The sequence below is a fragment of the Rhinoderma darwinii genome, chromosome 10 (assembly GCF_050947455.1).
Source record: "Rhinoderma darwinii isolate aRhiDar2 chromosome 10, aRhiDar2.hap1, whole genome shotgun sequence".
Classification (NCBI taxonomy): domain Eukaryota; kingdom Metazoa; phylum Chordata; class Amphibia; order Anura; family Rhinodermatidae; genus Rhinoderma; species Rhinoderma darwinii.
The window spans coordinates 21,153,416-21,172,291 of NC_134696.1; the positions used below are offsets into that span (position 1 = coordinate 21,153,416).

General features: G+C 40.4%; 1 protein-coding gene across 1 annotated transcript in view; it reads left to right on the plus strand.

Moving 5' to 3' along the window:
* The window catches only part of NPHP4 (nephrocystin 4), a 159,787-nt gene that overhangs the window by 41,959 nt on the left and 98,952 nt on the right, over positions 1–18,876 (plus strand). The window contains exons 4-9 of the mRNA XM_075839481.1: positions 201–370; positions 4,100–4,164; positions 8,231–8,386; positions 12,694–12,830; positions 15,873–16,048; positions 18,419–18,545. Coding sequence (XP_075695596.1) covers positions 201–370; positions 4,100–4,164; positions 8,231–8,386; positions 12,694–12,830; positions 15,873–16,048; positions 18,419–18,545 — 831 coding nt within the window. The remainder of the gene's footprint in view (positions 1–200; positions 371–4,099; positions 4,165–8,230; positions 8,387–12,693; positions 12,831–15,872; positions 16,049–18,418; positions 18,546–18,876) is intronic.

Sequence of the window (18,876 nt, forward strand, 5' to 3'; positions counted from 1 at the left end):
TTGACCACATGGTGGAAGTGCAACCTGGAACTCATCAGCTACTGGAGCTCTACTTCTAGAGAGAAGTAGCAGACAAGCATTGGCTCACATCCAGCCATTTGTTGGACTACAAGTCTCATCATGCTACGCCAACTGTAATTTTACCGACTCATTTTGTGCAACGATATAAAAGACGCTTTCATCCTTCCCTTGTCTTTCAGACTGTATATTTATATACATCCCTGAATGATCCTGGTATTGTCGCAGTGGTTGAAGTCGTATGTATAACCAGAAGACAAGATGGCACGCAGCAGGAATCATCGTGCGGCTTTGGGCTGATGCGTTTGTTTCCCAGCCAACCAGAGGAGGGTCAAGTGAATCAGCAGAAGAGGTAACGCAGCACTGAAGAAATCTGAATCATTGCTTCCTTCTGGATTGTCTTACCGGCCACCAAAACCCATACTTGTCCATCTTGGGTGACTGATCTGTTTATTTAAGTGAAGAATCACACAAGCAAAAGAGAGAAATTAGACAATGCGTAGATTTATATGATGTATTCTGCTTATACATTGATATATTGCATATGTAATGTGTGTCACACGTGGATAGGGTCATAGGCGTATTCAGGTCAGGAAACGGCAGGACTCACATGTCCCTCAGACCCGCTCAAAAGTTCCAAGGATGGTGACCGGCCTGGTAATATGGCACAAAACCGAATAGCTAAATGATCCTGGTATATAGTATGCAACGGATAATATAGAGTGTATATACATTTCAGAAGACGATGTGTACAGTATTCAATGGATAATATAAAGTATATACATAAAGAAGAAGAACAGAGCCAAGCAGCAGAACAGATGAGTTAGGGTGATCGTAGACAATCATCGAGACATCTGCCTGTCTTTAGACCCTACAGTAGGGCACCCTTATCAGGTAAAGAGCTCTTGTTATTGCTGCCCTACATGGCCCTGCATTACCCAGAAAACTAATTGACAGGAATGTGCACTGTGTAATACTTAATTTCCCCTTTGGAGGCGCTGCAGGGAAATTGAACACTCACTGCCAGGTTTCCCCACATATTACATCTGATCGCTGGGGGTCCGAGCAGAGAGACACTTTGTGATCAGCTTATTGCCAAGGGACCCTTCTAATATGTAGGTATTGTCTAAAGTAGAGGACCCCTTTAAAGAGGACCTGTCACTAGGTCATATAAGTTTAAATGGTTAATAGACCTGAATAGCGCTGTCTCCCTTATTCCGGCGCTGTTTTTCTTTATTCCTAGAGATATGCCCCCACTGTTGTGTTGAGTCCCTATATGCTGTAGTTAGCCAACGGGGTGGAGCTAGCTTCTCTGCCTCTGACGTTGACCAATCAGCGCGAGGCAGCTTGAAGGTAGTTAAACGCCCTGTTGGCTGACTACAGCAAATTTAGTATAGAATTTGCAAACACAACAGTGGGCCATATCTCTGGAATGGACAGGTCCAGGAAAAAAAAACAGCGCTGGAATCAGGGAGACTGCGCTATTCAGGTCAGTCAACCAGTTCAACCTATAAGACCTAGTGACAGGTCCGGGTTTTTCAGCCATTAAAAATTGATGACCTATCTTCAGGATAGGCCATTCATAGCGGATGGGTCGGGGTCCGACTTTTGGGACTGCCGCTGATCAGCGGTTTTGAAGGGGACGCAGCACTTGTACGAGCGCTGCTTCCCCTTCATTTCTTATTGCTCACTGTGAGTGATCGACACTGATGTAGTGGCGATTAGCAGGTATTGCAGCCTTCTCCCATTCACTTCAATGAGAGAAAAGGCTGGGTCGTGGTCCCGAAAGTTGGACCCCGACCCATCAGCTATTGATGGCCAATCCTGAGGCTTTTAGTTATTTTAAGTTATTTTGACAGCATAGTGAAGTATCAGAAGACAACGTTGTTAGGTGTTCATGTGTTGGTACCACCACCAATTCCCATAATGATGGAGCTTGGCAATATTCCCGAACTTTAACATTCCCCAGACTCTTTCAATGTGGTTGTGTTGGGCCATGTGTGACAAGGAGTTGAGATCTGAGGTTCTTCTAAAGATATATTCAATTAAAGGTTCTAGGTAATGGAAAGCTCTGACCACCATTGAAAGGGTCCAGGACCATTACTGAGTGCCTCACCCCTTCTTTCTGATCCTGAGGTGGACACCACCATTGACGTTAACTTCTCATATCTCTCAAGACCCTAAAAATGAAGAAACTTCCCCAAAAAATATAATTTGTGACCGCTGCCAGGGCTTGAAGACATTTCATTTCCGAGCACAGAATTAGGGGGTGTTTGTTGAGGAGCCTCATGATTGTTGTGTGTTTTTGCATTCTCAAATTAAAAACTGGCATCGTAAGGCGCCCAGATGGCTTCTGTTCCTCAGTTTGCATTACGGAGAGGAAAAAAACAAAAAAACGAGGAAATAATATTTGAAAATATTTACTGCTTTATTTGGGTGTGATTCGGAGGACGCTTTCTCATTTAGATTGATGTAATAGCATATTGTGTATATGATTACACGGCTGAACGTGCCGCCTGAAAAGGCAGAGATCCCACACAAACTGCCTAATAAATGTGGCAATACAGTCATCTGGACGAGAGAACTGTCATTATCCGAGACACGGTTCTCTAAAGAGACGTCTGTATCGCTGTATGTAATGTTCTGCTGATGGGAAGAATGAAATGGATGTCTAATAGAATATTTGGTTAGAGAGATATTAAGTTACCGGAGCATGAAGCGTTGGCACTTTTTTTTTTTCCTGAGGTCAATCTGCCGCTCGTAGAATATTAATCATGAGTCAGTTATTCGGGAAGTTTCTCAAAAATATAAAACCGAATAGAATTCATAGAATTATTCGCCGCGCAATAGATTTTTCCACGCCAGATTATGTGGCGGACAATTGGCCCCTGTTTTCTTACTTCTGTAACCCTTTATTTTATGGCAAAAAGTTCTTTGCACTGGTGGTTGGAATCGGTCCGTTCTCGATTCTTCGAACCTGTGCCCATTTTGCATTCATGTTGGTATAAGTACCAGCTCTTTCTTGGGATCTGGTGGTGCTTTATTTTTATCGGAGGGGTGATCATTCCACGGCACCAGCTTGTTATTGGGTTTGGTTGTGACTGGTTTCAGTAGAGGTCAAAAGAATTGTATTCGTCACACATTTGTAGTATTTAGCGTAGATTTATTTATTTTTTTCAGTATATGCCAGAGGCTACATGTGCAACGTTTCGGTCGTAAGACCTTCGTCGGGCACTGAGCCGTACTGGGGACTGGTTTGGCGATTATGCTGGCGCTGCAGCTATAGAATATGGCAGCTCACCGCTCTCTATTGGCGCTAGTTTCAGTAGAGGGTTAGCCAAACAGCCATTTCCCATGATAGTTGATACCAGCCCATTCTAGGAATTGGTGCTGGGTCATTTCAGCAGAGAGGTGACCTCCTTTACAATTGATGGTTGGCACCAGTGCCAACTTGTCCTAGAGATTGGTGCAGCTTCATTTCGGTGGTGGATAACGAAGTGGCTATTTTCCATTCATGGTTGGCACCATGAGTAGCCCATTCTCGTCATCAGTGGAAGTTCCTTTCAGTAGAGAGTGACCGCATGACCATTTTCCAGTAATAACTGGTGCCAAAACTGGTCTGTTCTGCTACCTCTGCACCCCTATAACTACTCCCCTGGTTCTTGGGATTGGTGGGGATTCATTTCAATGGAGAGAGAACACTCCAACATTTTCTATTGATGGTTAGCACCAGTGCCAGCCTGTCCTAGAGATCGGCGCAGATTCATTTCGGTGGTGGCTAACCAAGTGACTGTTTTCCATTGATAGTTGGCATCATCACCAGCCCATTCATGGGATCAGTGGATGACCTCTGCCTCTTGGGATTGGTGGAGTTTAATTTCAATGGAGAGAGAACACTCTGACATTTTCTGGTAGGTGTTGACACCAACACCTACCAGATCTCAGGATCCCGGGGGTCCCAGCTGTCGGACCCCCACTGATCTGACTTTTAGGACCTGTCATTTTCTGAGCATTCTTTTTCATGTCACGTCGTGTAAGTTGCATAAGGCGACTGCTTGTAATTTTTCTGTTTTGTTTTTAGGTTGACTCTTTACCATGGATCACCTCGAGCATTGTTGCATCCAGCTTTTAAGGACTTGGCTGAACGTAAGTTTTAATATATTTTATTTCCCCTTCACCATTATATCAAAGCAATCATCTGTTTTTAGACGAACGTATTAATCGGTGACATGCCGCATTAAAGAGAAGTTAGTAGGTAAGTCTGAAAGAGTCTATGCCGACAGAAGTCATGTGAGCCTTATAAGCGCCTCTGATTGGCTAAGAAGGATCCGACTTCTCAATTTACATAGGTGGTCAAGAATTTCTACTTTCTCTGTACCATGAATTTCTTGGAACCCAAAAGCTTTGCCAAGCACACCATCTAACTGGAGATGACTTTTTACCATGTCATGACATTATTTGTATTTAGAAAGGCTATGTAAAGCCGAAATGCGTCTTTAAATAAAAAAAAAAAAAGCAAGCAACAGAGCCAGTGTGTGCCGGGAAAATGTCTTATTGTTTTGTGTCTGCAGCTCCTATGGATATGTATACATCTCCATGGTAACAGACAACAAATCCTGCGTAGTCTGATCTTGCAGTTATATCTGTCTGTCTGCTACGTCTTGCAACAGTAGGGGACAGATGGAAGAGAGTATAACCGCAGGATCAGACTACACAGGATTTGTTGTCTGTTACCATAGAGATGCGGAGGAGGCAGTGAGGTGTATGGGGCCTCAGGAGTAGGGGCCTAGTTCTGACTGCTGCCTCTGTACCCTCTCCAGCTTTGCCACAGATTGTAGCCTACCAAGGATTACCATGAATAACAATGTTGTAATTCTCAGCTTTGTCCACTGGGGGTGCCAAAAAGCTGCAGGGTGTAGCTTTATGTGAAAATACTTTTATTTTATTTTTTCCATTAAGAGCCTTTTCAGCCCACCATAGGGAAGAGCTGTGTAATTTATCTATTCTTCCTTGATAAACCACCATAAAAATTGAAGTATTGGAGAGAATCTAAATCAGCCTGGAGGAAAACGAGAAGGAATATAGAAACACGTATGAAAGATAGATGTTCTTCATTTTCTTTTGTATGTACGCTGATAAAACGTAATTGCAGGTTCTCCTCGCGCCGCACCTCATCACACGTGGGAACATACATCATGTTCTCTATTTAATCACAGGCCGTGAATTTTTATTATTCTCTTTTTTGGTTATTTATGTTGAGTAATTGTATAAATGTTATTTTCTGCACTATGGCGCCGGCGCCGCCGCTGGTAATTAATTCTCTAAAATGAAACAACGTTTTTGCAGAAATGTGAAATTATCACTTTTTTCAAGAATTACGGAAGAAGGCTGGGTGCATTTCGTTCAATCATATAGGGAAAGCTTATAACTATACACTGCCCATGCCACTATCGAACGCTCCTGAACTTATAAGTGGGCAGGTCACAGCCTCCTGCTAGATCAGCACATTTTCTTCTGAAATACTCTGTGCTGCTTGTGTGTCAGTGACCTCTTACTCATGTTACAATACTGTCCTGTCACATACAGCCCCGTTCTCACTGGCATAATCACATAAGTAGACATGTTGATACCCTTCTCTCCCACCCAAGATCAGCACGGTGGTCGGAGATTTACGATCAAAATGCTGCAGGATGACATGGCACGCGCCACATTCATTATGTGTTTTAGACACTTTTTGCACCTTCTTCGACAGTTTTGAAAAGCGTCTAGAAAAAGGGGCGTGGCAAAGAAGTCGTAAAATGAAATACATTTTTTTTAATGCCGTGCACCATTTTTGGCGCTACTATAGCAAGAAATTGAAGAGTAAACCTGTCTCACATAACTAGCGAGTTGCACGTCTATCATTATGCGTTCACCATTCTGATAAATGTGTCGTAATTCACACCATTTTCGCCCTCTTATTACACCATGCGTTTTACAACACCATTGATAAATCTCTCCCACTGTTCTCCTTAAGTACTCTGTGCTGCTGAGGATAAAAGGGAATTGTCTGCCTTTCTCTACCATCTCTTGTCAGTAGTGCCGGGCAATATACGTTATAGGCAGAAGATACCCGTGGCCTGGGGATGGGTCACTAAACTTTTATAGACTTTTGACATGTCATAGTGACATGTCAGAATTTGTAATTGGAGGGGTCCACCACCGATAAAACAAAGCGGCAGAAGCAGTCAGGTGATCGCTGTACGGCTTTGTTTCTGATTGGCTTTCCTCGGAAAGTCGAGCAAGCGGTGTATGAGTGAGCAGTGTACAGGATTTCCGAGGAAAGCCGTTCAGAAACGATGCGGCACAGCGCTCGCTTCTACCGCTTCCTTTTACCGATCAGTGGGGGTCTTCGTTCTCAGACCCCCATCAATCAAAACTCCTGACATGTCAATATAACATTTCAAAAGTCTTTTTAAATGCTTAGTTACCCTTTAAAGATAAGGAGCATTTTGATTTTGCTATGATGCCTCCCTTCTTAGTGTACGTTTTTTTTCGTCCCACTGTGTATAGTGGATCTGTCATCAGACTATGCTGCTCTATGTAAGCGGAGCACATTGAAGATCCGTTCTCCTATTATCCAAAATGGCAAGAAGAGTTACTGTGCCATTTGAGTAATAGTAGCGATCAAATAATACACTGGACTCCGTTATGAGTCCGGTGTATTCATGAGTAGAGCGCTCTCCCCGCCCCCTCACAGTGATTGACGTGCTGCTTTGTATCTGCACACACATCAGCCATCCATCACTGTGAGGGGGGCAGGAGAGGTGGGGGGATTGTGGGGATGTTCTACTCCTGAATACATCAGACTCATATCTAGGAGTCCGCTGTATTCTCTGAACACTCCTATTAGCCAAACAGCACTATATATATATATATAATTTTTTTTTTATTTTTATTTTTTATACCGTTTTGGTTTATAGGACGGCAGACCTGACCTTGTCATATGCAGAGATTTAATCGGACAAATCCACTTTAAATGACACCAGTCTTGCAGCACTGAACGAGTTAAGCACCGGGTACTCTCTCGCGTCATGAAGCATTACTCCTACAGGAACAATTGTAATTTTTTTTGTGTGTATAATAATTTGCAGAGCTTTTTGCCAGGCACATAAGCTAATTACCATGCTGTGCTGTGCTGGGCGCCTGCAAGAATGATCAGGGCGAAGATAGAATTCAAGAAAAACACTAAAAGTAGCTTTCTGCTAAACCACTTATGGATAATGCAGCAGATTGTCCAAATTGTCTCAAGTTCTTTGAAGACACGAAAGTTAAATTTTAATTGATTCTCAATCCTGGACCAAAGAATTATCTCCTATTAATGAAACCATTGCCATGGCGAAATATTCCGGATGAGATTCTTAGCTTTAGTATGAAAATTGTAAAACAAAATATAATTTTATGTATTTTTTTTACCAGACCATTTTTTACAGTTAATAGTTTTTTTGTGTTTTTGGACCTAACTCAAACTGTGTAAAGCATGCTGTATGAAGAAGAGAAACTGAATATTTCACATGATTGACATGATGAAGTGATTGTTTACTTTTCATAGTCATTTTGCACATAACAGGTGTTGTGAACACTAAAACTCCCTCCGGCAAAAGCTAAAAACACATAAAAGAACATATATCATATTTTCTTTTTTTATTTCACCCACATTTGACAGTGTGTGGTCTCTGCAAGAGTCATGAAGAAGCTCTTTGTTCAGCTCTTTCTACCTCTCGCCCAGCAGGAAGTCCCAGCATGACCTCAAAAATGCGCGGCTGAATAAGGTCAGCTAGATGTAACCAAGCATTCATTTTTGCCTGAGGAGAGTCCCTCAGTGCTAGTCTTACCTTCCCACTCTAAACAAGGTGTGAGATAGAAATAACAGACACGGCCAGTGGACAAGAGTAATGGTGTTTCGGTTACAAAAAAAAAAAAGCTGACTATTTTTTCCCTTATACAATGCCATTCGAAAGTGTTCCCATGCATTTTAATATAGAGATTTGTTAAGACATCCTGTTTACTTGGTTTTGCATTTAGGAGTTTTCCTTAGACACTTTTCTAACTGTATGATGTCTCATGCTGCAATCTATAACAGAATTGTCCCCCCACTCTTTGATGCACATCCCTAGTTGAAACTGACACAACTTGGTTTCTAATCTCATGGCCTGTAATGGTTTCCTTGCAGTGAACAAACATATGACGTTGATTGAGAAGAGCCATATTCAGTACAATGTGAAGATACACAACACACTGAAAGAGGTTTCTCATCTGCTCCCACCGAATATTCTTGTGTCTGGATCAGAAAGAATTCCTGGCCTTGTCCTAGGGAGAGATGAGACAGGTGAGCACTGACCTATGTGAAAATACTAACTATATGGTCAGTTGGGGTAAGTATAGTTAGAATTCAGATTGTCTCATACTGTATATTCATATATTTTCTCATAATATAACTACTATAATACTGCCCCCTATATGCAAAATGGTAACTACTATAATACTGCCCCTATATACAATAATATAACTACTATAATACAGCCCCTATATCCAATAATATAACTACTATAATACTGCCCCCTATATACAAGAATATAACTACTATAAAACTGCTCCTATGTACAAGAATATAACTACTATAATACTGCTCCTATGCACAAGAATACAACTACTATAATACTGCCCCCTATATACAAGAATATAACTACTATAATACTGCTCCTATATACAAGAATATAACTACTATAATACTGCCCCTATATACAAGAATATAACTACTATAATACTGCTCCTATATACAAGAATATAACTACTATAATACTGCCCCTATATACAAGAATATAACTACTATAATACTGCCCCCTATGTACAAGAATATAACTACTATAATACTGCCCCTGTATACAAGAATATAACTACTATAATACTGCTCCCTATATACAAGAATATAACTACTATAATACTGCCCCCTATGTACAAGAATATAACTACTATAATACTGCTCCTATATACAAGAATATAACTACTATAATACTGCCCCCTATATACAAGAATATAACTACTATAATACTGCCCCCTATGTACAAGAATATAACTACTATAATACTGCTCCTATATACAAGAATATAACTACTATAATACTGCTCCTATGTACAAGAATATAACTACTATAATACTGCCCCCATATACAAGAATATAACTACTATAATACTGCTCCTATATACAAGAATATAACTACTATAATACTGACCCTATATACAAGAATATAACTACTATAATACTGCCCCCTATGTACAAGAATATAACTACTATAATACTGCTCCTATATAAAAGAATATAACTACAATAATACTGCCCCCTATGTACAAGAATATAACTACTATAATACTGCTCCTATATACAAGAATATAACTACTATAATACTGCCCCCTATATACAAGAATATAACTACTATAATACTGCCCCCTATGTACAAGAATATAACTACTATAATACTGCTCCTATATACAAGAATATAACTACTATAATACTGCTCCTATGTACAAGAATATAACTACTATAATACTGCCCCCATATACAAGAATATAACTACTATAATACTGCTCCTATATACAAGAATATAACTACTATAATACTACCCCCTATATACAAATATATATATAAATACTATAATACTGCTCCTATATACAAGAATATAACTACTATAATACTGCCCCCAATGTACAAGAATATAACTACTATAATACTGCTCCTATGTACAAGAATATAACTACTATAATACTGCTCCTATATACAAGAATATAACTACTATAATACTGCCACCTATATACAAGAATATAACTACTATAATACTGCCCCTATATACAAGAATAGAACTACTATAATACTACCCCCTATGTACAAGAATATAACTACTATAATACTGCCCCCTATATACAAGAATATAACTACTATAATACTGCCTCTTATATACAAGAATATAACTACTATAATACTGCCCCTATATACAAGAATATAACTACTATAATACTGCCTCCTATATACAAGAATATAACTACTATAATACTGCTCCTATATACAAGAATATAACTACTATAATACTGCTCCCTATATACAAGAATATAACTACTATAATACTGCTCCTATGTACAAGAATATAACTGCTATAATACTGCTCCTATATACAAGAATATAACTACTATAATACTGCCCCCTATATACAAGAATATCACTACTATAATACTGCTCCTATATACAAGAATATAACTACTATAATACTGCCCCCTATATATAAGAATATAACTACTATAATACTGCCCCCTATATACAAGAATATAACTACTATAATACTGCCCCCTATATACAAGAATATAACTACTATAATACTGCCTCCTATATACAAGAATATAATTACTATAATACTGCCCCCTATATACAAGAATATAATTACTATAATACTGCCCCTATATACAAGAATATAACTACAATACTGACCCCTATATACAAGAATATAACTACTATAATACTGACCTCATGGTGAATCACTATAGTATAATATTACCCTAGGATTTGTGGTAAAGTTTCTACTCTGATGAAGAAAGTTCTTCATTTCCATTTGTAATTCTCCACATAATAACTCTTCTGTTCCGAGTCCCGGGTTCCTGTGAGTAGTATAGCATGTAAGCACTTGAACAGAGTAACTGAAAAAAGAACAATTTCTACAGTTTCTATTATTAAACAAGTGATAAGAGAATATAAATGTGCAGTCTGGAGACGCGCACGGTTGCTCTGACATTTCCTATATCAGAGGGGAGCAGCGGTTACGTCCCCTCCGAGATCTGCAAACAGCAGCAACACCGAAATATATCTGCAGTCAAACCCCCAAAGACAGATTTAGAATAGAAACTAATTTATTACAGCAGGGCAACAAACAAGGAGAACACAATTAACATGCATGTTTGTGCATTGGGCCATATTTTATTAATGACAGCGGTACGTTTTACTGGAACGCCGTTCCTTCACCTGTTTACATAAGTTGGATTGGAGTCCAACACGCGGCTTAAATGAGCTTGATAAGAAATGCAAATGCTTGGATGAAAGGTTCCTTGGCTTTGAGCCTAAGCTGTGGTTTGTTTGTTATTGTCCCGCTTTTATTATGTTCATGACCATTGTACTGTGAGAACACCCGCCGTCCCCCACAGACCCCACTAAACACATACAAATTCTTCTTATAAAATTGAAAGTGTTGGAAGAGAAGGTGATTTAAAGAGGACATTTATGTGTGGGGAGAGAAAATCTAAGGTGCTGCTGCTCATAGCAATCGATGATAGGCATGATTTTATCATTTTAGCCTCTGCGACGTAACAAATGAATAGTCATTGGCCGTAATTTATTCTGAAATGTTTACCTTCACCAGCACGGTGGCTCAGTGGTTAGCACGGTGGCTCAGTGGTTAGCACGGTGGCTCATGGGTTAGCACGATGGCTCAGGGGTTAGCACGATGGCTCAGGGGTTAGCACGGTGGCTCAGGGGTTAGCACGGTGGCTCAGGGGTTAGCACGATGGCTATGGGGTTAGCACGGTGGCTCAGATTTTAGCACGGTGGCTCAGGGGTTAGCACGGTGGTTCAGGGGTTTGGCACGGTGGCTCAGGGGTTAGCACGGTGGCTCAGGGGTTAGCACGGTGGCTCAGGGGTTAGCACGGGGCTGAGCGCGGAGGGTGGGGGCTGAGCGCGGAGGGTGGGGGCTGAGCGCGGAGGGTGGGGGCTGAGCGCGGAGGGTGGGGGCTGAGCGCGGAGGGTCAGGGTTTAGGACGGTGGTTAGCACTTTGGCGCACCTTGTTAACCTTGTAGCACTGGGTTCAAATCCAACCATGGGCAACATCAGCGAAGAGTTTGTATGTGCTTCCCATGTTTGGTGGGTTTCCTCTGTTTTCTCTGGTTTCCTCCCACACTCCAAAAACATACTGATGAAGTTGACACTAGTGCATGTGAGATAGGGAATTTTAGATTTTTAGACCCATTGGAGACAGAGATTGATATGACTCTCTGTACAGCACTACCGGATATGTTGGTGCTTTATATATGCAATAATAAATAATTAAATATAGTGCCAGAGTGTTGCACATAGAATTTATTTGTTTCTTGCACTGGTGGAGATCCCAATCTAAGGCTCTGTTCACATCTGCTTTATTTTGATTGCAAGAATCCTGTTGATCGCATTTGTGGGTTGCTGATGAGTGACAGAGGAATCTGCATCCGTCTGAAACCACTTACATGTCGCGATCATTATTGACCGCGACAAGGGGTGAAACGTCCAGGATCAGAGGTAACTTTGATCCCGGACGTTAGAGCATCAGGCAGCCGAGCACCCATACCCGTGGAGGACTTAGACTAGGCCACAGTGAAAAGGCAGTGCCCTAGCCGAAGTCCTGTTAGTGACCGCCATGAAAATAGGTTTTGGAGGGCACTAAAGGGTTAATGCATACTTTGTTATTATTGAGTTCAATGTACAAACAGTATCCAGTAGGCTCCTAAGCTCCCCCTAGTGGTGGCAGAATTTTATCATTTTGCTCTATGGCAATGCAGGGGATTTGTAGCTTCTGAGTCCCCTGTTATATGTTTTATAATTGACCAAACTTTATTTGTAATTTCAAGGTGACGCCTTAAAGAAACCTCATTTACAGAAGACCATCACTTGTTACCTGGATAAACTGTATTTGTTACTTTATCCGTCTTTGGAGAAGTTTGAAGAAGAATTAATATCCCTGGTCAATAATGATCATTTCCCTAAGGTAATTGTGATTGTTTTGCTCTGCCTATGAAATTTTTGGTATGTTTTTGAAAAGGAGTAGTGCGCTTGACTATTAACAGAGCTGCTTTTGACAATTTCATCTTTTCTAGGGTTATTAGAATAGGAGCAAAACCAGAAATTTGAGTCATTTTACCTTAGTAACTGGTTAGACAGAAGAAAATACTTTTTTTTTCTCTATGGCCTGTTACTAGAGCTGCCATTGACACCAATAGAAAATAACCCAAAAAGTCTCTGTGCCCTTGGGCTCTCTGGCTCCTGGGACTTCTCCACCACTGTACATTTTTATTTTGTTAACATTTGGTCCCTGAAAATATCAAAAGTGGTCAATATACTTTTGTACAGGTCTCCTCTTGCTCAGGAATACAGAGGAGTTCCAAAACTTTGCAATTTTTGGACCCATATGGCCCCATTAGAGGGTAGGAGCCAGGGGTTCACTGTCTGACTCCAGCTCAAACTTCTTTAAAAATGTCTCATGTATAATAATTAGTGATAACAAATTTACTGCCGTAAACTGGTAACAGGCTCTTCATCACCATTATGTTATATTCCGGTAGTGAAAAGTTTTGACCAGTTTTCAGCTATCCACTGGTAAATCGATGGCGGTCCAAACGCTGTTTGAATGCTCGACTGCCGCTCCTTTCACTTTCTATGGGACTGATAGAGATAGATGAGCGCTGTTCTCCGCTATCTCTGTCAGTCCCATAGAAAGTGAATGAAGCGGCAGCGCACATGCCTGACCGGCAGCGCACATGCAGGACCGCTGCTCCAGTTAAACGTGTGATACGGAAACCTCGTTCCAGCGATCTATGAGGGTCCCAGCATTCGGACCATAACTGATCTTCCAGTTATCACCTATCCAGTTTATAGGTGAAAACTAGTAAAAACCCTTCACTACTGGAATACCCCTTTAAATAGAACATCAAAAACAAATTCTAATGAAAATATTTTAACAAAAAACTTTTCTAAATTCCCGTGAGTAAATATGCAATAAGCTATGCATTTAATAAATAGATACAATATTAATGACAGATAATATTTCATATTTTTATTTTGAGGCCGGTTTTGTAGTCGGTACATTACTTCCCACTACACCTAAAACTGACTCCAACTCCACAGCCCCGGTAGGAGGCGGTCCAGCTTCTATGCGGTATATGAGAAGAAGCACCCAGGTCAGACCGGCCCTCTCCCGTTTTCCGCAATCAATGTCTCCAAAAAAGTACAAAACATCCAGAAGTTCATTGCACCCCACCTTAGATGGGAATGGGGTGGTGGGTAGGTTGGGGATACGCTCCGGTCTCTTCGGCCTTTGTATAGGAGGATGTAAGGTCAGGAATCGGCTCCAGCAGAGGGTGCCGTTTTTAATTTTGCTTTTTTGATTTATCATTTTTGTTTGCCCCTATTCCAATGCACTGCAACATTTTTGCATGGGATCAGTAAAGACTCTATTTTGCCCGGTTTTTACCCAATCACCGGATTAGGCAAAAAACCTGCGTTACGGTCTATGATTTATGGGAAACGTCTCCCCTGCGGACTCATGTAGGCAAATCCATACTCCCACCATTGGATTGCGGACTTGACAAGAATGAACTCGGTTAAAATACCACTTAAATGATCTGTTTTGGGTTTTATGTACTTCCATTTTTGTTTTTGTGGCGGCATTCACTATATCAGTAATAAAAGATGGAGTTTTTGGATTTTTTTAAATTTATTTTGCAGGCTTAACTTAATCTGATGTGAAAATCAGACAGGAACATATGTAGACTGACGCTACGTGAGGTGTTTTCAGAATTCTTCTCTGTCTGAAAGTCTTCCAAGGCTGCTACTGTAGTATCTTACAAATAAAATTCATTTCAGGAATATCTGTCTACGCGACTAATCTCTCAGGCAGAGAAGGATTTTTTACCATTCTCTAACATTTAAAAAAATGCAAAAAATTTAATTTCTGCACTTTTAAAAACATATATATTTTATGTTGACTTTTATTTTGTATTATTATTTTTACCATTATTATTTATTTTTTACGGAAACTTTTCCATTAGTAACAAAATACAATTATAGAATAGAAGCTATAGTTAAAATCACCCTTAAGTGTGCCTAAATTCCTCCTCCCATCTGCTATCCAGGGGGCGATACGGCACTCCACATATTCCAATATGGCTGTATGGCTGCTCCACTTTTTGAATAATTTCAGCAGCACTATACGGGCTCAAATGCCAGATTTTCCCGCGCCCTTTATTTAAAGTGGACTTTTGCTGTTTTTAGGGTGTTATGGGGGCTGGGAAGTCTGAAACTCACTATTTTTAATCCCCCCTCCCTAAGCAATCCGACTCACAGACCATTCACTCTAATAAGAATTTTGGATCTGTCAACAGCACCTTGCTGACAGTTTCTAGGTACTGAAGATAGTGTTTATTTTTTTATTTTTTATTACACAGAATATACGTTACTGTGATGCTTGTTATTCAGAGGCTAAACCTCACTTTAATGGCATATCGGTCAGATATTCCAGAATTAGCTGATCAATGGAGGTCTAACCAGAACATGTATGCCCGGCCCTCATTCCCTGCAGGGAAGTGGCCATGCATTTGTGGTTTCTCTCCATTAAAGGGAATGGGAGACTCTCTCAGTATTTCCCATTTCACTTTAATGGAGAGTACACGGTTGCCAGGAAGCTGGGAATTTCCAGTCCAATCTCAAAACCGGTAAGGGTCCCATTACTTAAATCTCCAACAATTAAATTTTTATGGCGTAAGTAGCCTTCAGGGGTTGTCCGAGTAGAGTAATACTTTTTGGGCTATTTTTGACTGCTAGAGTCTCCAATGAGAAACTAAGTAACGCTGCAGGGTAAATTAAGCATTATATGGTGCCCTATGAAATTAATGGGCTCTCCTTCTTATTCATAGATTGACCATTCCAGCAATTCTTCACTCTGCCTAATGGGGGGGGGGTCCTAATAATAAGAGCTAAATTAAGCAAAGAAGGAAAAAGTATGATATATTAATGTCAGAAAATATCTCTTTAGGGTCACTCACTTGACGGGACCACTGTAGTAATTCAAGAGCGGAGGCTGCATATCGGTGTCCATAATGGATGGCGGTTTGTGCAACAGCCACAAGTTGTAGTTGTGGTTCCAGAAGCGAGGATGATGAGAGCACAATCCACTCTAAGCCTGAAGAAGAAGCAGCTCAGCAACCAAAGGTATGGAAGAACTTAGTAAGAAAGTGTAATGTAACACAATAGGTCTGCAGTATCCGCTAGTGATTTATCTAAGGACCCACCTCCACTTTACTATCCCTTAGGTGGCGCTCTTCCATTAAAGCAATCACTGTCTGCCCTATCCTCCTGAAGTGACAGGGAGCTAAAATGATCTACGTACATCTATCTATCTATCTATCTATCTATCTATCTATCTATCTATCTATCTATCTATCTATCTATCTATCTATCTATCTATCTATCTATCTATCTATCTATCTATCTATCTATCTATCTGTCTATCTGTCTGTCTGTCTGTCTCATATCTGTCTGTCTCATATCTGTCTGTCTGTCTATTTCATATATACACTACCGTTCAAAAGTTTAGGGTCACTTAGAAATTTCCTTATTTTTGAAAGAAAATCACGTTTTTTTTCAATGAAGATAACATTAAATTAATCAGAAATATACTCACATTGTTAATGTGCTAAATGACTATTCTAGCTGCAAACGTCTGGTTTTTAATGCAATATCTACATAGGTGTATAGAGGCCCATTTCCAGCAACCATCACTCCAGTGTTCTAATGGTACATTGTGTTTGCTAACTGTGTTAGAAGGCTAATGGATGATTAGAAAACACTTGAAAACCCTTGTGCAATTATGTTAGCACCGCAGTAAACAGTTTTGCTGTTTAGAGGAGCTATAAAACTGACCTTCCTTTGAGCTAGTTGAGAATCTGGAGCATTGCATTTGTGGGTTCGATTAAAAACGCAAAATGGCTAGAAAAAGAGAGCTTTCATGTGAAACTCGACAGTCTATTCTTGTTCTTAGAAATGAAGGCTATTCCATGCGAGAAATTGCCAAGAAACTGAAGATTTCCTACAACGGTGTGTACTACTCCCTTCGGAGAACAGCACAAACAGGCTCTAACCAGAGTAGAAAGAGAAGTGGGAGGCCCCGCTGCACAACTGAGCAACAAGACAAGTACATTAGAGTCTCTAGTTTGAGAAATAGACGCCTCACAGGTCCTCAACTGGCAGCTTCATTAAATAGTACCCGCAAAATGCCAGTGTCAACGTCTACAGTGAAGAGGCGACTCCGAGATGCTGGCCTTCAGGGCAGAGTGGCAAAGAAAAAGCCATATCTGAGACTGGCTAATAAAAGGAAAATATTAATATGGGCAAAAGCTCAGACATTGGACAGAGGAAGATTGGAAAAAAGTGTTATGGACAGACGAATCGAAGTTTGAGGTGTTTGGATCACACAGAAGAACATTTGTGAGACGCAGAACAACTGAAAAGACGCTGGAAGAGTGCCTGACGCCATCTGTCAAGCATGGTGGAGGTCATGTGATGGTCTGGGGTTGCTTTGGTGCTGGTAAAGTGGGAGATTTGTACAAGGTAAAAGGGATTTTGAATAAGGAAGGCTATCTCTCCATTTTGCAACGCCATGCCATACCCTGTGGACAGCGCTTGATTGGAGCCAATTTCATCCTAAAACAGGACAATGACCCAAAGCACACCTCCAAATTATGCAAGAACTATTTAGGGAAGAAGCCTGCAGCTGGTATTCTATCTGTAATGGAGTGGCCAGCGCAGTCACCAGATCTCAACCCCATAGAGCTGTTGTGGGAGCAGCTTGACCGTATGGTACGCAAGAAGTGCCCATCAAGCCAATCCAACTTGTGGGAGGGGCTTCTGGAAGCATGGGGGGAAATTTCTCCCGATTACCTCAGCAAATTAACAGCTAGAATGCCAAAGGTCTGCAATGCTGGAATTGCTGCAAATGGAGCATTCCAAGACCAAAGCAAAGTCTGAAGGAGAAAATTATTATTTCAAATAAAAATCATTATTTCTAACCTTGTCAATGTCTTGACTATATTTTCTAGTCATTTTGCAACTCATTTGATAAATATAAGTGTGAGTTTTCATGGAAAACACAAAATTGTCTGGGTGACCCCAAACTTTTGAACGGTAGTGTATCTATTTATCTAAACCATATACAGTATATGTATATATATATATATATATATAGCAAACTTTCTTTATATATATATATATATATATATATATATATATATATACACACACCCCAAATATACCATATAAACTTTAGTTTTTCTTTCAATAGCGGAATAGATTACATTAAAACCCCCTTAATGCACGTAAACCTCTATCCATCCTTTAAAAGAGAGGTAGCCCTCCCCTGGGCCTTTGCTATAAGACTTAGATTAGCTGCGGTGTTGTCTCCGCCAGTGATATTCAACAACCGAGCACAACATAAAAACATCTGTAAATCACTGTATCTTACTTGTCCCAGAAAAGCCGTGGATTTCAGACTATGACATAAAATAACATTTGTTCTTCTGTCAGCTCCTCCACTCAAGCCCTGGTATTAAGGAGCCACATACGTCTTCCGGAGATGGTCCGTGACCCGGGATTTTCCATAGTCTTTCAGCTGGAATATGTCTTATGCTTGCCCAGTGAAGTCAGCAGCAAGGTATTGTGCGACCCTACATGACCCCCTATAACTGACGCTGGTTGTGGTATTATCTGCAGACGTGCTGTAGTCTTCTCCACAATATTACAATTTATTGGAGCAAATATCAGTATAATGTCAATTTTCTATATAGGGGAAAAAGAAGCATTAAAGGCTCCCGTGCGTGAACTACGTGTTGGCCCCTCTAGTACCTGACAGCGCAACTTCCTTCATGGCCCCTACTAGTCAAGTAACATTGATGTCAGTACAGAGCTGAAACACCTTTGCACAGCTTCAAAGTATTTTCTGGTTTTATGTTACTGAGGCTTAAAGGCTATGTACGCCTTTGAAT